At 39.0% G+C, this 21795-nt stretch overlaps 3 protein-coding genes across 3 annotated transcripts in view; 1 reads left to right on the plus strand and 2 right to left on the minus strand.

The window, feature by feature from the left end:
* Positions 1-11506: 11506 nt before the first annotated feature.
* LOC136247781 (uncharacterized) lies at positions 11507-13589 on the minus strand. Its single transcript, XM_066039606.1, has 3 exons — positions 13532-13589; positions 12218-13445; positions 11507-11681 (listed from the first exon to the last, which is right to left on the minus strand). The coding sequence occupies exons 1-3, from the start codon at positions 13587-13589 to the stop codon at positions 11507-11509; spliced, it is 1461 nt and encodes a 486-aa protein (XP_065895678.1).
* On the minus strand, positions 13588-18091 carry LOC136246570 (uncharacterized). The gene is made up of 2 exons (XM_066038061.1): positions 18028-18091; positions 13588-17971 (listed from the first exon to the last, which is right to left on the minus strand). Exon 2 carries the CDS (start codon positions 17719-17721, stop codon positions 13591-13593), a length of 4131 nt encoding a protein of 1376 aa, XP_065894133.1. The 5' UTR covers positions 17722-17971; positions 18028-18091; the 3' UTR covers positions 13588-13590.
* Positions 18092-18440: 349 nt separating this feature from the next.
* Positions 18441-21795, plus strand: part of LOC136246572 (uncharacterized) — an 83347-nt gene continuing 79992 nt past the window's right edge. The window contains exon 1 of the mRNA XM_066038062.1: positions 18441-18546. The gene's annotated coding sequence lies outside the window, so the exon portion shown is untranslated. The remainder of the gene's footprint in view (positions 18547-21795) is intronic.

Consider the following 21795-nt stretch of genomic DNA (forward strand, 5'->3'; position numbering starts at 1 on the left):
CAACGTTTACCAAAGCAATCCACGAAAGAGTCCAAGTTTCGGGAGAGGGGTTGATCTTGATAGCGGATAGTATTCTTCCAGTTTTTAGCAGAGGCTTTACCCGCTTCGCGCTGAAACTCACAGGGTGTCAGGGTTCGAGAGCCAAACTCGATGCAACGGCTAGACCCACAAGATAAGTCTCTGGTAAGCAACTTCGCTCGCAAAGTTCCACAGACTATATCCACTGTCAAGGCCGAGTTCGAGGTAGCTTCTGTAGCCATGCAGGTTACCGTGAAGAAACAAAAGTATGCATTACACGCTAACTGGCCGCGCGACTCACTACCGTGAGTCTTGATAATAATAACAATAATATTCGTTACCACGGTAACTTTCGTCGTTAAGTAACATACGTAAACGTTACGTCATGGGCAGTGAGTATTAAATGGAAAAATGAGATTATCTCGTTGCATCATCGGTTACATGCTGCCAGCGGGAGACTCTAAGCAAAGTAAGGTTATAAATACTCTAGAGCATTATCTCATCCTGTACTTTTGTAGATCACAATCATCCAAAATGTTTAGTTGAGTATATGGATAGTCAAGCCACCGTTCCTCAACTTCTTCCTCTAGTCCAACTCCATTAGTAATCTACTGTGACTAATGCAAAGTGAGACAAATACTATATTAGTGTTTTGTGATCATGTAGTCGATTTCAGATTACTTTTTGCATGCAATTGAACAATTTGCAATGTGATTGTTCGAACATATGAGCTAATTGTTTGCAATCTAGCTCCTTTACTTGTACAACTAAATACTAGTACTAGCACAATAAATACTCACCTGTTTACTGTCAAACAATGCCAGGAGTATACATGTAAATACTGCAAGTAGACATTCACATTATCACGTTCGCAAGTCATGTGTGTGAATTGTTCAAAAGAAATCTGAAATCAACTGTACTAGTACTACCTGAGTATGTACTGGAGTCTGTCCTGACAGTGTTGTCACAGTGCTTGCTGCAATTTGTAACCACAAACAAAGTAATTAAAATAGTTGCTTATGTTAAGTTCATCAATTCCAGGGGCGTATCCAGGATATTTCCAAAGTGGCTTCCAGATTTAGCAGTGAGGTACAGAGATCTGGTGCTGTGCTCCCAGCTACTGACAGATTTAGAAAGTGCTTCAAATTTACTAGATTTTTGATTTCATGAATAGTAACTATTTCTTGGTTCCTCATGATTTCTGCTGGTCAGGTATATATTGTAGTGACCAAATACATTTCCAATTAAAATGATTTAGGTACTTTAAATTTTAACACCCATTTTTAAAATTGTATCCTGTTGTGAATGTTGTATTAGAGTGCTTTTGACTGCTCTATTAAAGTACGTCAGACTTTTCTATTAGAGTATCTCGATCTTCTTTAAAGGTTTTTAATACATAGCCTTAATCCACATTTGAGGGCTAATTGTAAGTTTCCTATTAAACTGTAGCTATACTGCATGTTCATTAACACATTGGAAACTATTAAACTGTGTGCATGCGTGTGTGTACATGCGTGTGTGTATGTGTGGCTCACTACTGATAGACTGGAGTGCTGCACCAGCATAATGCTAGCATATTAGGTGGATGTTATGAATACTACTGATACTCTCTAATAGAGTAGTCACTGGAAACTGCAATAGAGCATTGTCCAAAGCTCCTTAGATCGATACTCTCTAATAGAACAGTCACTTTGTAGTCAATTACTCTAATTGAGCATTCACTGATTAAAAATTTCAAAAGATATAATTGTAAGAAATGTTTGAGCACATTGGGAACACCAAAGAGCATAATAGACAAAAATTTCATGAAAGTGTACCCAGGCCTTGATCCAGGTCAGTCCATAAAACGGGTCAGAATTACCTGCTCAGGTGACCCACTGAGCCCAGACAAAATGTGACACAGATGACCTTGTTTCAACCATATTTGTGCATGCACACATGTGTGTGCATGTGTGTAGTATGTAGAACTGAGCCAATAATTTCCTAAACATTTGTTGATTATGTGTCATACATTGTTCCTAATCAGGGACGAAACTACCATTTTAGTGATGCTAGTATACCCAAATGTCCTAATTTGAGAGGTCTAAACAACTACAAATGAAACCAATAATGGTGTCAAGGTACATGTCCTGCAGCTGATTTCAAGTACTGTATCATCAATTATGGCCCGGGCACTTATTACTTTCAGGCAAGTGTTTACCCTAGCCACAAGACTGGTGACTATAATTTACAAGACCAAAAATCATATTCCTTGGGATCAACTTGAAATATTATCTTCTTGATATATTCCACATAGATTAAACGTTTAAAGGAATGTTATAAAATGCTTTTGTTTCACTGTTTTGTACTAGGAGTTCCTGTGAAACCGGGCATTTGTTTCTGTTGTACAGCTCTATACCATATCTAGCAACTACAGTGTGTATGATATAATTATATGGGACTGGCCGTAGTGTACCATTAGGAAAATATGTGTATTATTTTATCATTAAATTTCATGATTTACTTTCTTGTTTGTTTAGCATCAAATTATGTTCAGCCAATCTAATAGCACTGAGAGAGGTATGTGGACTATTTCGTATATTTCTTGAATTAAAATGTACATTTTCTTAATCACAGGCATTCTGAGAAACTGAAATCAGAGCATTATTATCATCTAGTGACAGTTGGACATTACTTAAATGTTCTCTTCCTTCACAGTTCTTATGCAGCCCCTGGCCCAATATCTTTTACGCTCCATAATGTGTTCGTGGTTGGACAAAAGTTGTGATAATGTATGTGCTTATCGTCTGCAAGGCACATGGATGTGTAGACTATAACTGACCGAACATGTTATATTACAGTACATTGTAAAGCAGTATCACGATGAATTATTTACATACACAAAGTGTGGAACTCTCAAGATGTTCGTAGGTCACCACTAGTTCCCTTTAGGAATTGTATTTACGAAAGGTATTGCTAGTATACCAAATAGCCCTTGGTCGTTGAAATACAAACACAAATCAAGTACAAGTAACACAAACACTAGTTATGCTATAACATTGTGATCACGAGTAATGCTGTTCATTGAATTATGCAATAATATTTCAGTTGAGTTCCTTGCTTGTGAATAGTTTTCACAACTGCTTGACACGTAGCTGATGAGTTACAAACTTTAATCAGGCTCTATGTTCAAACTAGTTGGTAGTAACAGGCTGCTCATTGGGATTCATGCCTCATTTACCCTGCAACAATTATAAACAGTTCACCCTGCAACACTACTAACAAGTATATACAAGTACACAAATGTTGATTAGTGTTGCTGAAGAAGGTAAAGCCTTTGTTCTGAAATAAGGCCGAGGTGTTACTTTAAGCAGGGTGTTTGGTGAATGCGCTCAAGTTAGACACTCTCCACCTTATTATGAACTCTTGGTACAACTTCAAAGGAAAATGAAGAAAACATACAGATGAATCAATAAAATCACTACAGTAAGGTGAATTACAGACTAGTGAGATCTTGGTTAATTAATGACAGTGGTTGGAGATTAAGTGTGGTAGCTTCTTGCTCTTGAATATGTTGCAAAGTGGAAATACAAATCAAAATGGGATATCAATTTCATTATGAAAAATTTGTATACATAAATAATCTAGCATTACTATTTCATTTGTCCTCCACTTAAACATGCTACAACAGTACATTGGCAGTGAGTCTACCTTGAAATCTCAACTCTAGAGTAGATCCAACACAGGACAGCCCGCACTGTAACAAATACATGTGATCCCATTGTAATTTCATGGACCAGCTGGACTGGGAATCACTTGAAAATAGACGAACAAATTTAACCTGTTTTGTTTGAAGTGAAGCATGTGAAATGTTACACTTAAGAAATCCTAGGATTCTTAGGTGGTATGTAATTAATGTGAGTGTTCCATTTCAGGTCTGACTAGATACATTGAAATTACACACACATCCTGGTCCAAATCACGTTTGCCTGGTGGCTACGGGCATGGTTTCACATGCGGCTTATAATAGAGATTTGGCTGATCTTGGAGTTTTGGCATTTAGCCTGATTCAAGGCTAGCAGTCAGACACATCCTTGAATTGTGCAACAGATAAAATCAGCTCACTATTGAATACGGCATTAGTCCACTGCACCAGCTGTTAATATATAAATAACTCCATGCATACACTTCAGTGATGTTTGCAGAATATACCCTCCTTGCGGTCTGCCAAAATATTTGCTCCTCACACACTGCACAAAATTCTTCAAGTTTTAATTCAGCTGGCTCTTTCCTGTTACCAGTATCTTCCTGCTTGCTTTATTTATACACTGACTTATGACTTGAAAGACCGGCCCAGACTGTTTTCTAAAGTCTAAATAAGAAAAACAGCTCACATAAAGTTCCCTTCCGTATGGATGAACATCACTGATACAGCCCATCCCACAATAATACTTCGTTACTAATGACAACCAACAAAAACCCACAATCGATCCGTTAATTCTTTTTATCTTATGTTTAATCACCCACTGGAGATGCCACTGCTAACTTATAAGGGAAGTTTCAGCAATGGTAAGTTGCAAGCTTCAATTTTAGAAAGCGTTCCGTTCCGTGGTTTAGTCCATCATTCCGTTCCGTTCCGTTCCGTTCCGTTCCATAGAATAGTCCCCACCTATATTTTGTACCATACGCGTATGGTACATACCATATGCGTATACGCGTACGGTACAACCATACGCGTATGGTACGGAAAATCGTACCATATGAGTATAGCTAACCTGGTATGCGTATAATATCAAGCAGAAGGTTTTTGCACTGCCGTACCTATTGACTCAGTACGCCGGATGGCACTCTGCTTTCATTTCATGTTCGGGGAAGAGGGAGGGGGGAGGAGCTAGTCTCGCTTAGCGGTTTCTGTTCAGTGAAGATCGAGATACTCTAATAGAGCAATGATATTTGGTTCTGATTAGCTATTCTATTCTCTAGAGCTGAGATGAATTTAGCTTTTAAATAAAATTACTGCGATTAAGATATAATTTGCTTTACTGCATGATGCAAACCTATTTAAAATAAAGTATTCCTTAAAAGAATAGCATGATATCTCGCATGACTATATATAAGTGATGAAACTGACATCTTGATTTAGGACAATATATGATATATAAAAACAATCATGAATTCATCACACTGTTGGCAGATCCAGTCCTGAATTGTGTTAAGTCCTGCTGATCTGGTAGGATCTGATGGAATTCTACATAGTCAAAATTAATAAAGGTCAATCGTCTGGGTTGGAAGCTTTACGAAAAGCATAACACCTAGCTGCACACTGTTAAAAATAAAGAGTAACCACCACTCTGAAGAGTTCCCAGTGTAGAGAAGATTTAACACCCCGTGGAGAGTAACCAACACTCTGAAGAGAATAACCATTACTCTGAAGAGTAAGTGACACCACCTTCAGAGCATGTGTTACTCCCCAGTTACTCCTTTAGAGCAATGGTTACTCTCCAGGGGTGTTAAATCCTCCCTACACTGGGAACTCCTTGAGAGTTATGGTTACTCTTCATTTTAACAGTGCATACAGTATAAATCAAAGGAATGGGATTAAATATAATATGTCTTGATTTATATATAGTCATTGGTGTATAGCTAATCTATAACAATGTATCTTGTTGTCTGTTTAACATTTCATTTCATCAAAGTATCTGATAGTTCCACAAAATACAATAGTGCCATCACCCATATAATTATGATGGTTTATGTAAAGCGCCAATAGATTATTTTCTTGATGTATTCTGACTTTTGTACATATTGATTTATTGGCTCGTCCTGCTGTCTACTGCCTTATTTGTCATGGATTTCCATCTTGCATTTTATAACAAATGACTTCATTTCTTCACAGTGGAAATGCTATTGATTTGAAAGTACACAAGCTGGTATACTGTATGTTCTTTAGAATAGTTGAGTTAAAATGACCAGATTTGTGAAAAGGTACCTTTTCCACACATTTACATATCAGCAAACAAAATGGTGTAACACTTGACTTCTTACACTGATAAACTTGCTCTTAGTATCAAAATGCAGCTAGATACTAGTAGCTACTGTACAGTTATGGATAATTGCAGGAAGTTATAAAGTATATGTTCAAAAATTTATGAAACCTCGAAGTTCAAAATATGCATGGGTCAATATTGTGTGTGAAAAAGGTACCTTTTTGCAAATCTGGTCACAAATTATCTAGCTTTTGCATGGCAACTGCACACACTGACAATGTATGGTAAATTTAATTTTTGTTTCTTCTTCCACACAGTATATTGTCCATGGCTGCAATTGCTACACATATATTGCTTCCTATTGGATTCATGGTCCATTGTTTAATTGATACAATGAAAATTCAAAAACTAGGTCATTATTACATAATGCTACTCCTCCTTCATATCTGTAATAGAGTTAATGATGTAATGTAATGATGTGACATGATGTAATATAATGTAATTATGCATATATATATAATACCTGTAATATTAATATTGTGTACTGTAGTTGTAAAAGTTAATTGTTATTGTGTACTTTCAGTTATTGATTAATAATATTATATACAGTGGTCTGTTTTGCCTATAAACAGTTTGCCCAAGAGCCTACACTTCCCTACAATTAGAACAATGCCCACACATATGTGTTTATACAAATACATCTGAAGATTAGTACAATAATTAAAAGCTATAGAGCGATATTACCCAAAAACTCTACTAGGGGCTTCTCTATACTTGTATATATGAATTTTGTTAAAATGTGTTTGGGTTTAAAGGTGCCCAATTATCCTTTCAACATAAAACAAGAGCAGTATGCTCCTTGCCTTACTCAGAAACTGAAATTTGAAGTTTGATCTTCTAAAGCATTATTTAGGACTAAAGACATTGATTTCTGTTAGGCTGTAGAATTGTGCCAGCATATTAATTGATATTCATGATTTTTCAATGAATACAACTGGAATGCATAATAGTGATGTAAACGCTAAGCCAGTAGAGGTAGCATTGTAGCTAAATATAAACATAAGATTTTGATATAATTATCCATATAAATACACATTAAAATACTGCATTCTGGTTAAAAACATAGCAACCATATTAAATAATTTGCATCCATTGGCAAATGGAGCCAATTTTTTCAGGCATATATATATATATGTATATTATTTCATGAAATATTTTATTCTATTGTTGCTACATATAATCTATTGTTTATACCTTTAATTTGTTAGTACACTTCCACTTTAAAATGGATATGTATGCCTGGTGGCACTAAAGGAGTGTTGAGCAGACAATTTCAATCAGATGAGCTTGAGAAGTACAATGTATATAATGGTCACTCAAACAGAGGAAGACCTGGAGAATGCTGATACAATAACATTGAGGGAGGTAGCAAAGAGATATAACTGTAGAGAAAGTAATGTTTCAGTTTGCGAATAATTGTAAATCTGCATGGCTGTAGCTTATAGTAATATTATACGTGCTATTCTCTAAGACTGATGTGCATAGTAATTAATTGTGCAATAATTTTTTTTAAACTGTATAGTTTGCTGAATCTTTGCTATTGAATGAGGCATGTGCATTGCCTACTGAGATGAAGTAGGAAAACATAACATGGCGGAGATTTTATGGTGAGTTTATGAGTTCTAATGTATAACTCAGTAATGAATGTATATTATCTAGTATTGTGTAATTGTTAAGTGTGTTGTATAGCCACTCGCTACTTACATGTCATGTTCAGTTGTGGATGGGAAGACAATGTGTTGTTTAGCTACTCTTATCTGAATGTACTCTTTAAAGTTAATAACATTCACATTAATTTGTGCTGTAGGTCCAGTGTGATGTGGTACTATTTACAGTATGTATAAACAAGAAAAGTACGTAAACAAGAAATTGGATCCTCAAAAGAAGAAGAGTGTACATAGTATATAAAAATAAAATACAGTGAGGAGCCATGTTGCACAAATGATGACACTTATGGAGTTCATTTTTCAAGTTATTAGCTTTGCACAAGCAGTATATGTATAATTCAGTTAGAACTCACTAGCTACCATGCACATTGTAATTGCTCTCCTTGCTTATGTATCCAATTGTGTTGTAAATTGTCAGTTATATCCACATTTATAACTGAGTCTATAAGACCATCTGCATGTTTCTGATAGCTATAAAGTAGCATACATGCACAGTACCATCATGTGCAGTTCTGCAGAAAAAGTGAGATCATGTATATAAGATTTAGGTACATCAGTATAGGACTAGCTATAGTGGGAAATGCATGGGCATGGCAAGGATAAAATGCATGTGTATACTGATGAATAAATTTATAATTACAGCTCAGTAGTAAGCAGATTATTATGCTAAGTTCACTCAGCTAGAAATGCTTGTAAAGACAACCCATTGTAGCTAGGTGATGGCAAGGCTAGAAGACACTGAGAAAAGGCATAATACGCATATGGTACGTACCATACGCGCGTATGTCTGTACCGTACGCGTATGGTACGGAAAATCGTACCGTACGCGTATGGTATGTACCATACGCGTATGGTACATACCATACGCGTACGGTACAAAATACGCATATGGTATAGAACAAAACCATCATGTAGAGAGTTCAGCTACCAACAAATTTCCCTGTAGAAAGATCAGCTAGAAGAAGTAACCTAGTAGAGAGTTCAGTTACAAAGAAACCACCATGTATAGAGTTCAGCTACAAACTAGTGACCTTGTAGAGACATCAGCTAGTAGAAGTTACCTTGTAGAGAGTTCAGCTACAAACAATTCACCCTGTTCAGAGATCAGTTAGAAGGAGTTTTCTTGTAGAGAGTTCAGCTACAAACAAATCACCCTGTAGAAAGATCAGCTAGAAGAAGTTACCTTGTGGAGAGTTGGTTGCAAAGAAATCACGATGTAGAGAATTCAGCTACAAACTAGTTACCCTATGGAGACATCAGTTATCTTGTAGAAACTTCAGCTACAAAGAAACCATTCTGTAAAGAGCTCAGCTGCAAACAAATCACCTATACAGAATTCAGCTTCAAACAAATCACCTTGTAGAGAGATCAGCTAGAAGAAGTTACCTTGTAGATAGTTCAGCTACAAACAAATCACCCTGTGGAGAGATCAGCTAGAAGAAGTCACCTTGTAGAGAGTTCAGCTACAAAGAAACCACCATGTAGCGAGTTCAGCTGCAAACAAATCACCCTGTAAAAAATTCAGCTACAAAGTAATCACCCTGTAGAAAGATCAGCTAGAAGAAGTCACTTTGTAGAGAGTTCAGTTACAAAGAAACCACCATGTAGAGAGTTCAGCTACAAACTAGTGACCTTGTAGAGACATCAGCTAGTAGAAGTTACCTTGTAGAAAATTCAGCTACAAAGAAACCATTCTGTAAAGAGCTCAGCTGCAAGCAAATCACATATACAGAATCCAGCTACAAACAAATCACCCTATAGAGAGATCAGCTAGATGAAGTCACTTTGTAGAGAGTTCAGCTACAAAGAAACCACCATGTAGAGAGTTCAGCTACAAACAAATCACTCTGTAGAGAGATCAGCTAGAAGAAGTTACCTTGTAGAGAGTCAGCTACAAAGAAACCATTCTGTAAAGAGCTCAGCTGCAAACAAATCACCTGTACAGAATTCATCTACAAACAAATCACCCTGTAGAGAGATCAGCTAGAAGAAATTACCTTGTAGATAGTTCAGCTACAAGCAGATCACTCTGTAGAAAGATCAGCTAGAAGAAGTCATCTTGTAGATAGTTCAGCTACAAACAATTCACCCTGTACAGAGTTCAGTTAGAAGAAGTTTCCTTGTAGAGAGTTCAGCTACAAGCAGATCACTCTGTGGAAAGATCAGCTAGAAGAAGTCACCTTGTAGAGAGTTCAGCTACAAAGAAACCACTATGTAGAGAGTTCAGCTGCAAACAAATTACCTTGTAGAAAATTCAGCCACAAACAAATCACCCTGTAGAAAGATCAGCTAGAAGAAGTTATCTTGTAGATCGTTCAGCTACAAACAATTCACCCTGTAGAAAGAGCAGTTAGAAGAAGTCACCTTGTAGAGTGTTCAGTTACAAAGAAACCACCATGGAGAGTTCTGTAATAAATATACGTATTAATATTATAAATTTTACATTTACTGATAAAATCAGAAATATTTAAAGTGTTTAAAATCTGCTTCATCTTTTCTTCTTCCTGTGGTAAAGAAAAAAGATAGGTTAAAAAAGTCCCAAAGCCGGCCATAGGCCAGTTTTGGGGTATACAAATACAAAAAGAAGTGAAATCTAATCCAAAACAGCCAAGCTGTAAAAAAAGAGTGCGGCCCTCAAAAAGGCTATGGTGAAAAAAGATGTGAAATCCAAGGTGGCGGCCAAGAAATGGCTGTGATGGTAGGTTAATGGTAAAAAGTTTAATAACGACAATTCAGGTGAATTTTGTGCCAAGACCAAGCGGCACAATAATTCACCTGAATTGTCGTTATTAAAATTTTTACCATTAACCTACCATCACAGCCATTTCTTGGCCGCCACCTTGGATTTCACATCTTTTTTCACCATAGCCTTTTTGAGGGCCGCATTCTTTTTTTACAGCTGGCTGTTTTGGATTAGATATATATTACTGATACATTATTTGATACAATTTTACAGTTTGGTATAGCTAAATACTCCATTAAAGATATGTCCAGGAAATATCACATTATGCATGTCATGGCTAATTCCATTTGAAAGTGCACCATGCATGCATGTTTTGAATTCATGACTTCCGTAAAGTAAAGACTTTGTCTGGCATACAGTTTTACTGACATTTCCAGTAGCCGTAGCTAGGCTTTGTCTGAATAATTTTATAGCTTAGCTATACTGTCTCAGGACACCTATGATATTGTGCATGGAAAGCTATACAAATTCTGTTCAATTTTAAGAGACTATCACATATGCTGTACAGCTAATGAGATAATATAGGCACCAGATACAAGAGCTAGCTATTTAAAATAAGCCCACATCCAGCTTCTTGTTAACAGACGACCTCGTACCAAAACTGACAGCTCTTGGTCTATTGCTTGTGAGCTTCCAAAGTCTCCTCTAGATTCGTTACAAGTCCGGTGTAATAGTTAGGCCCAGAACTAGCCAGACCATCACTCCACCGGTACATTTCTACGGAGAAACTGAACCCTCACCAAGATTCGCGCCAAAACGGTATTGGGAAGAACGCGCAGTGCTTTAATTTCTATGCATTACATCATTTCCGGACTTCAAATCGAGTGAATATAGCGAACCCCTACTAACCATTACGAACGGCGTCACGCAGCTGGTGAAAACCTCAGTAAAGTAGCTTCACCCGCCTGCCGCGCCCCGCCTAAACTGCCGGATTTCCGTATTGTCAGAGGGGGTTCCAACGCAACCCCCCTGTATCTACCACTGAATACTATACCATTATTACCATATGTTGGTTGAAAAGGACATTAGACTATAGTGTTTTCATTGCTGAGTCAGGCAACGTAGCTATTAGCTAATTCGTATGGTGAAGTAGTAACTCGTGACTTGCCAGCTAATTGGTTCTCGAACAGTGTATTTGGCTGGTAAAACTCTTTAAAGTCGAAGTCAACGTCGATAGTACGCGTCGAGTTCTTATATTGACTTTGTATCACTGATTCAGCGCTGAAGCTGTGTACAAGCAACGAGTGACAGTACCTAGGTCCTAATTAATAAGTTCTTACAACAGTGTCTAGCTAGCTAACAACTCACTATCAAGCAGCTGAGATCACCGCTTTGTGTGAACTAGCTGGCAGAATTGACTACAGTAATTGAAATATCAGCCGCTAGCTCAGCACTCACTTGTGGCCTGTAATTACTCGGTTGGAATTCTTCGGGTGTTGCTAATTCAAGTTCTAATTAGGCTACTGTGCTAGCTAACGGTGAACACAGCTAGCCACCAAGGTAAACATAATCATCAAGTGCACAATGTTGCGGGGCTGACGATAGTAGGTTCGATCGAAGGTGATAACAAGAGCGATAACTAGTGACAATCCCTTCACGCTACTGAAGCCATAACTATATAGTACACACGTGAGATAATTACAAGAAACGGAAGAATACTAAGGCCTAACCTAGAGTACATAGTACAGTGTTATACAAAGTGTATGCATGTTCAAGTTCAGTTCCCAACATCCTCCGGGGGGGCCAAGAGAGAGTCCGCCCACTCTGCAAACTTGCCCATTGCTTTCCTTGCTGAAGTACGTATTGGGCGAGGGTTAGTAGCTGTATTACTGTCATCTGAGGAGGTAATATCTGGTTGAGCTAATGGTATAGCATGATCGTCAGGGATGTGAGATATCTGTTCAGAAGTAATATCACTGGAACTAACTTCAAGGGGGAATAGCTTCACAATTGGTCTATTGGTCTTACCGTTGCTAGTTCTTATATTGGCAGCTCGAACAAGACCATCACCACCAACAATAAGTTCTTCAACCACAGCAAGTTTCCAGTCCAGCCTTGGCCCTTCATTGTGTATCAGAACAACATCTCCCACCTTGATCTCTCGTTTGTTGTTTCCTGGCTTCTGATAGTACTCCCTTAAAGAAGTTAGGTACTCACGCTTCCACCGTGTAGCAAAGTGATTTAGCAACAATGATTGTACTTTTGCAGCCTTGCTCAGTCTGTTGCTCTCATTGTAGGATGGATCTTGTAAATCCTCCGCCGCCACAAGATGGTGTGGTAATGTAGCCAAACTTCTTCCATGCAGCAAATGTGAAGGAGTAAGTGGTTGTGGGTCTCTTACATCATCTGAAATATAAGTGAGTGATCTGTTGTTCAATGTTAGTTCTACCTCTACCACTATTGTCTGTAGCACTTGCAGGCTCACATGTGCTCTTCCAAGAGTCTTCTTAATGGCAGCCTTGGTTAATCCAATCAGGCGTTCCCAGAAGCCACCAAACCATGGAGCCTTCTTTGGTATAAATTGCCAAGTTGTTCCTTGTCTGTTAATGGTTGCGATGACTTCTGAAGTAAAAAGGTTCTTAAGTTCACTTGCAGCTGCTTCATAAGTTGAAGCGTTGTCAGAGATCATGAGGTGTGGTAGTGATCGACGACCCACAAATCTACGAAAGGCTAACAAAAAGGTCTCAGTTGACAAGTCTTCCACAATTTCCAAATGGACTGCTCTACTGGTGGCACAAGTAAATAAGCACAAGTATGCCTTAATTTCTTCACTGCCTCTCTTAACATAGAGTGCCCCAGTAAAATCTACACCAGTCACTGTGAAAGGTCTAACATCTTGTAGTCGAGATTTGGGTAAAGGAGCAGGATCAGGTGGTTTGTATGGCTTACCACTGTGTCGACGGCAGATTGTACAACGGTGTAGGATACTCCTTACAAACTGTCTGGCAGTAGGGACCCAGTATGTCTGTCGAAGAGCAGTTACTGTGCTTCCTAATCCACAGTGACATAGTTTCACATGTATGTCATGAACAATTAATCTTGTGAATGGGTGCTTGGCTGGAAGCAAGTAGGGGAACTTAGCAAGCTGACTGATTGGGGCATTGTGGATTCTGCCTCCACAACGGATGAATCCATCTTAGTCCAAGAAAAGTCTTAACTGACGGACAAGTAGAGGTCTCTTCTTCTTAGAGTTGTGACACTTAAGGCTGTCTTGTTCTAACCAGTACACTTCCTTCTGACAGTCAGCAATCCAAGCCATTCTAGCAGTACGTAGCTCTTCAGCTGAAAGAGTACCCTTCTTGAGTGATTGTTGGTGACAACAATTAAAGACAAATCTAAGTACATATGCAGTCACAGCCAAAAGTTTGAACAATGTACTATATTTAGTGACTGATATGATGTAGTGCAAACCTGTGTTGGGTGGTTTCAGTCCATCTGCTGGTATGAAGTCATCAACTGTTCCAGCTAGAGCACAGAGGTAGAAAGCCGGTGAATGCTCCCACTTTGGCCATTTGTCTTTATGTGGCAGCCATGGTGGTCCGTGTCTCCAGAACTGTGAGGAGGCAAACTGATCAAAGGAGAGTCCACGAGTGAGTAAGTCAGCAGGGTTGTCATTGGTCGGGCAGTAGTGCCAGGAAGCGGTTGGAACCAGTTGGTGAATCTCCCCAATACGGTGAGCAACAAATGGTGGTAAATGTTTGGTACTGTGTATCCAGTACATGACAATCTGGCTATCAGTCCAGAGATGAATTGGGATGGATGTCAGCTCAAGTGATGTCATAACAAAGTGGGTGATTCTTACTCCAATGACGGCAGCCATTAACTCCAGTCTGGGTAATGTGGTGATCTTCAGTGGAGCAACACGGCATTTAGCCATAATAAATGATATACAGCCTCCTGAATTACAGAATGTAACGGCTCCATATGCTTTTGTACTAGCATCAGTATATGTGTGTAGCTCAACTTGTGTAGGGTCAAAGGTGGTGGAAGTGTACCGTCGGTTGATGGAAACAGATGGGAGATTGTGCAGATCTTTCAAAATCTCTTGCCATTCTCTGTTTAGATCGGTCTCCAAGGGTTCATCCCATTCAACATGCATCTGCCATAGTCTTTGCAACAAGAGTTTGGAGCGGATGGTCACAGGCACTGTAAATCCAATTGGATCAAAGGTTTTTGATGATTCTTGCAGCACTTCTCGCTTGGTTGTAAGGTTAAGGTTTCTAGTTGACAGAGCTGTTCTCTTCGGTATCAGGGATATCTGATCTGTTAAGGTGTTCCAATGCAAGCCGAGAACATTAGTAGGAATGTTGGATTCGGCTGTGTTGTGTTGCATAGCAATTGTACAAAGCTGTTGACTATTGGAAGCCCATGCTCTTAGATTGAAACCTGCCTCTGACAGTATTGTCCTGGCCTCATGGTAGTACTGCACAGCTTCAGCTTCAGTTTTGCCACCTGAAATAACATTATCAACATACAGGTTCTGTTGAATATCTTGTGATAAGGGAGTGTTGTACTGTTGTAAATTGTGGTACAGTGTGGCATACAAAATAAATGGGGAACTCACGGCTCCAAAGAGTACAGTTCTGAAGCGGTACACCTGAAGATCTGAGTGAGGGTCTTTTGGATTGGCTAACCAGAAAAAACGTGTGAAATCTCTGTCTTGCTCGTGGAGATAGATGTGCAAAAAAGCCTTTTCAATATCAGTTGACACCCCAAAATTATGAGTGCGGAAGCGTAGAAGAATGGAACAGAGATTGTTGAGAAAATCAGGACACTGTGATAAACAGTCATTGAGAGAAGGATCACTTCTGGATTGACGGCAGCTACAGTCATATACCACTCTGATTGGCGTAGTTGCAGAGTTCTTCTTCACACAATGATGTGGAATATAATGGACTTTCCCTGTATTTGGTGTGATCGATATGTCTACCCGTTCAATGAACCCTCTACAGACCTGATCTTGGATGACTCCATCATAAAGTTGTAACATACCAGGAGTCTGTGCCAGACGCTTGGCAAGAGAGCGAACTCGTTGTAAACAAATGTTGTAGTTCGATGGTAGGGGAGGATGATGTTCCTTCCATGGGAGTTTGGCACAATATGACTTGTCGTTTAATTGTGTGATGGAATTCTTAGAGTAATGTTTGAGAAACTGTTGGTTTGTACTCAAGACGCTGTCCTTATGAGGTTCTGTGCCAGTTGTTTCTAGGGTCCAAAACTTCTCCAGATCACAGGTGACATCATCAGTTATTCCAATGTGAAAGGTACTGGTGATCTCGCTTTGAGATTTAGCTACTGGAAGTGGACCAGAAAGAAGGTACCCTAATTTAGAATTCATTGCTGTAGGACCATTTCCTCTGATAATGTCGTCTTCAACAATGTCCCAATAGTGATCCACGCCGATAAGCAATGAAATCTTGAAATTCTCATTACTTGTAACGGGGTGAGCTAGTGGTAGCTCCCTTAAGTATGGCAACTGCACAACTTCTGTGTTGACTGTATGTGTTAGTGGTACAGCAATACTGGGTACAATGAGGACAGAAAGTGGGACATACCTTCCAGATCTGGTCTTCAACTTGATAGATGCAACATCTAATTTCTGACTGATAGGGTTATTGGCCCCAAATGTAGAAATACAGATATCCTCTTGTTTGGTTGGGTATAGGGACAGTGCATCTGCAAGGTCACTTGTGAGAAACGACCGTTGTGACCCCTCATCAAACAGGATGTTTGTCTTAGCTTCAGCATGGCTTGATGACACCGTAGCAACAGCAGTCTTTAAGAGACAAATCTTGTTTGCGTGTGAAACCATAGAGTGTTGAGTATTTGGGGATGACAGCGTGGTAAGTGAAGCATTAGTGTTAGCAGTAGTGGCGTTAATGGGAGGTTTCACACTTGTATTTCCTGAACTGTTGGGAGGTTGCTCAAGCAGTCGTGACATGTTTCCAGTTGTTGACTTGTCTGGTGGTTTCTCTGTATCAGCACATAAACTTGTGTGGTGTTTATGAGTACAGATCCGACAGCGGTGTTTAGAATTACACTGTGATACCCTGTGTCGTCCTAGGCAGTTAAAACACAACTTGTGTTGTCTTGCAATGTCCAACCGTTGCTTTGGATCTTTCACAGTAAGGCAATTTGCAGGAGCATGAGTGCCGTGGCAGTAAACACAGTTTGGGGTTGATACGTTCCGTTCAGTAATGCCATGTCCACGTTGTGTCTTTCTGTCAATGTTTGTAAGGAAGGTAGCAGTTGGTGGGTATCCAGATTGATGGTACTTGGTGACATCGCTTGTGCCCATCTCTAAGATGTGAATTTCACAGTGAATAGCCTTTCTAAGGTCAACAAATGTCCACTCATCTGTTCCATGAGCTCTGGCCAGATTACGCCTGATATCCATTGGTAGTTTACCCATTATACTTGTAACTAGCATTGCTCCATACTCACTAGTAGGTTTGCCAAGTGATGTGAGAGAACGAGTGTGTGTTTCAATTGCATCATAGAATAGTTGCAGCGAGTCGAGCGAGTTAGTTGGACCTGACATATCAATGAGTGCCTTCATGTGAGCACTGATTAGCTTGTGGGGTTGTCCATACCTGTCTTGTAGCAGTGTTACTGAGTCATTGTAGCTATCATTGGTGAGTGGGAGGCCAGAAATTACACGTAGAGCTCCAGCCTGCAGCTGGGCACGAAGGTAGTTCAGTTTCTGCACCCCTGATAATGCAGGGTTATTGTGCACAGCTGTCTCAAAACAATCCCAGAATGATTGCCAGTCTAGAATATACCCAGAGAACAGTGGAATGCTTAACTTGGGAAGACGAGTGATGTCTTGGGGTTTATGGGTCACTGTTGCAGCAATACGTTCTGGGGAAACCCCTGGGGTAGAGTGCGTCTCGGTGTGCTCACGTGACTCTGTACTCGGTCGGAGGGAGTGGACCGGTTGAGTTACTTTACTGACTTCTATAAGATGTGTGATTCTGGCGATGTGCGTGGCTATGAGAGAGCAATACTCTTCAGAGTCAGTGATTTCTTTCTCTAGCTCCTCCTCGTCGGTGAGTGACGCGGCTATCTTCGTATCTAGCTCTGTTAGAATAGTCTGCTTCCTTTGCAACTGGTCGCGAAGGTCTGTTAGTGAGGTAGCGTCAGGTTTTGAGGATGCGTCTGAGTTAAATATTTCTACTGTCTCCATAACCTTCGAAACTAATTTCTTCAGGTGGGATCTGTAGGCGCGACGTGACGTCGTGTTGTGCTTCAGCTCCTCCGTGGACATCTCGATGAATCGTCAGCTTGTCTGAAAATAGAGTCAACAAAAACAACAGTGTCAATATGGCGGCGTGCTTGCCTCTACGGGTACCGTTTCACACCACGGTACCAGGTTGAAACGCTTGCGATGAAGACCAGAAAGGTCTAGAGTGGTCACAGCACCAGAAATGTTGCGGGGCTGACGATAGTAGGTTCGATCGAAGGTGATAACAAGAGCGATAACTAGTGACAATCCCTTCACGCTACTGAAGCCATAACTATATAGTACACACGTGAGATAATTACAAGAAACGGAAGAATACTAAGGCCTAACCTAGAGTACATAGTACAGTGTTATGCAAAGTGTATGCATGTTCAAGTTCAGTTCCCAACACACAATTCAGTGCGGAAAATCCAGTAACAGCTTAGTTACAGCTAAGTACACCACCTGTAGCTATTTTTCATTCATTTTGTCCCAGCTTTGCTTGTTGCAAGATACGTGGCTACCCAGCAGAGGGAGATCAAGCTACTCAATCAACCTTAACTGTACTTCAGACATCTATATGGGAGTGATTTGTAGGAACTAACCAGATATAAGACTCGGTCCTGATTCATAGTGATATACGGTAGATAACATCAAGGACAAGTGATCATAGCTATCATTGTAGAAGTTGTCCAGTTTGTTGTTTTGAACTAGTTTTAGTTGACTGAAGAAGATCATTTCATTGAACAACTGATTTGTGTTTTAGATAAGGTAGTTGTACGGCTACACTAGACTAGTTGGTTAGTCACCTAACAACACTGATAACATTTAGTAGCAGTTATCGAAGTACCACTTGTGAGAAATTTCCAGGTAAGACCATAATCTACATGTGTTATATGTAATACTCAAGTTAGATCCATAAAATAGTTGTATTATTTTGACTTTTGTTAGTGGGCTGGTGTCTCAGTGCAGAGAGATGGCTTTGTGAAAGTCAAATATACAGTATAATATTGATTACCTGTAGCGTGCCATGTAGTTTCTGATCATTAACAGCATCTATAAGTACATAGCCCTCCCTATTTTTATTATGTACCCTTGTTATACATAATAGAAGAAAAGCGGTTACTGCATGAACCGAAATATTTTTTCATGGATAACACAAAATAACTGACAGTCATCCATGTACACAAGTAGTTGTATGTTACAGTAGGTATGCTCCCAGTATAGCTATCAACTTAAGGGCATGCGTCTGGTAATCTCCCCAAGTATTTGACTTTAGGGTACACAACAAGTAGTATTAGCATAAGTTGGGTTCTGCTTTGGTTTCTTCTTCATAGTTTTAAGTTATGTTCGTAATAAGTATCGTACAGCTTACTTCTTGAGTCACATTTATAAGATAGAAAAGCAGGGTAGGTGGGTAGCTATCAGCGATTGCACAGTGGTTAACACATTGGCCTAGCACACCAGTAGTCCAGGGTTCTAGCGACAGATGAGTTTTGTGTTTTTTTACGTTTGCTTTTAATTAGTAACCCTTTCTGTTTAAGTTTTATTGTCTGTTCAACAGATGATATGGCTCATTGAACTGGCTTTTACGTAGTTCAGCATCCACTGCCTATAATAAAACACTACAATTTAGTGTTCTAGTTATATTTTCTTGAAAATTGTCTTTCAAATGAGGTGACTTGTAAAAGGTTACTATACGAACATGTACCCTTGCACCTTTTGAGTTTACCATACTTTTCTGGCCTAGTATTTAATTCAACTGAATCATATTCACCAGCTTTTATCTATACCAACACCATAAGTTAGTCATGTTCCATCCTGTCATGTGATTTCTCCTACATGGTGCCCTTGTATGAGTTGTAAAGATTGATCTATTTGTTTTGTGCATAGAGTGAAGAGTTCACTGCAGTCCTCCTTTTGTACAATTAGCACTAGAATGGAACTTTAAGTATTATTATCAATAGTGACTGTAATGTAATAATTATTTGAAGCTGGTGTAACCAAGTACTTCTAAGTTAGACAGTTCTTTATATAACGATCAGCCAGATAAATGCATGCATAAAGGTATCTTACACCTGTACTTCAATTTGCTGAAAGTGCAACTGTGATAGTGCATCGTTGTTTTCCACTGTTGACTGTCACATGTATAATGGGTATAATTTGTATTTTAAATTTGTAGTGACTAGATTGATTGCAGAGATACTTCTCAAACTGTTCATTTTTTTATAGTGTCATGTATGGGGGTGAAAGCATAGCTGAAAATAAACTATAATAGCTGCTTCACTTTTCAGTAATCAATGGTTAGGGACCAACTTAAGGAAAGCATTTGGATGCAAAATTAGTTTTATTATATGTACAAGTGAATGTCTGGAACAACACTTTGTTTTGATTTGGTATACAAAGATTCACCATGCAGTCATTGGCAAACAAGTGCAAGTAAAAGTCAAGTTTGATTAGGGATCATAGAATAAAAACTGTTATGATGCAACATAATAGGTTGCCTGCATCTGCTTATATAAGTAGTAGTTTATGTTTCAGCCTATATTCATTGCTGAATTATTGAGGATTTGATCTAATGTCCGCTACTTTATCTTTACGTGTAAGCAACTTCCCTTACAACATTTTTGTTTCAAACTTCTAGTTCCTATTTTGTGATACATGCATTGATATTATGCTGTCAATCATGAGACAGACTTATTAAAACATTTGGTGGTCATGGATATACAGCATGATCAACATCTGACTGGTCCATTGTAATTGTGTCAATTGCTGCTACTTTCATACTTCAGTCACCTGTTGTACAATGAAGTTATGAACTATCTATCCAGCTTGATTCTGATATAGAGATCACCTACAGATGATATTTTGTAGTACATATATACAATAATATTTGTAACATGGAATGAGGGATTTGCCTGATATGTATGCCGAAAGCCTGAGGGTTGTGGGCATATACATATATTAGGCAATCCCAAGTAGCCATGTTACGTAGGTGGGGACTATTCTACGGAACGGAACGGAACGGAACGGAACGGAATGATGGACTAAACTGCGGAACGGAATGCTTTCTCAGATTGAAGCTTGCAGCTTACCATTGCTGTACAAGTTATCAGTGGCACTTCCAGCAGGTAATCAAACGTTACCCCAAGAAAGATAAAACGAATTTAAGGATCGATTGTGGGTTCTTGTTGGTTGTCATTAGTAACGAAGTACTAATTGTGGGAATAGCTGACTCAGTGTGTTCATCTTCGGATATATCAAGTAGGGAACTAATGCATGACTTGTTTTTACTAGTATGTGAGTTATTTTTACTTACTTGACTTTAGAATGTACAGTCTGAGGCCCAGCCTTTCTAATCGGCATAAATCAGTATGTGTATAGCTACACTACAAAGGAAACAAGTATGGTGACAAGCTGAATCAACTCAGTCTAAGCAGAATCTAAAGGAATTTTGTGCAGTGTGTGAGGAGCAAACATTCAGATACCTCAAGGAGGCTATATTGTGTGAACATCAATGATTCATTAACAGAGTAGTGGACTATTGTCAGATATCTCAGCCTGAGTACTGAGTTGAATTCTGGATGGGGTCTATTTTACAGAATGGAATGCTTTCTGAATCAACTTGCAGCTTGGCTAGCTGCTATCATTGCTGAAATTGCATTTTATCAGTGGAACCTCCAGGAATTCAAAATGGAATAGGATAATTATAAAACATTAATGGATTGTTTAGGTAATCATGACTTTATTCAGTCTAATAAACAGATTATATGGTTGATTGAGTGAGGTATCACTTTCAGAATGTTCAGACGACCAGTGATGAGATGCATGGATTCATCGAATTTTTGTTGTGGTTGGAGACATTAAATATCCAAAAGCAAACTGACTGTATAATATTAATTCACTTTCTTTATATTTTCTCAATTTTGAGCCTGTATACAAATAATTGAATTTTCCTTGTCAATAGAAATCCTAGAATAAGATGGGAGAGAAACTTATCTTTGTTTACCAAGAGTTCGTAATACTGATTTGTATGGGAGAGAGTGTCTAACTCTCAGTATGGCCTGTACAAACACCCTGCGTAAAGTTCACCTTTCATCAAATCAACACCTTTACTGG

This window comes from Dysidea avara, chromosome 2 (genome assembly GCF_963678975.1).
Source record: "Dysidea avara chromosome 2, odDysAvar1.4, whole genome shotgun sequence".
Taxonomy (NCBI): domain Eukaryota; kingdom Metazoa; phylum Porifera; class Demospongiae; order Dictyoceratida; family Dysideidae; genus Dysidea; species Dysidea avara.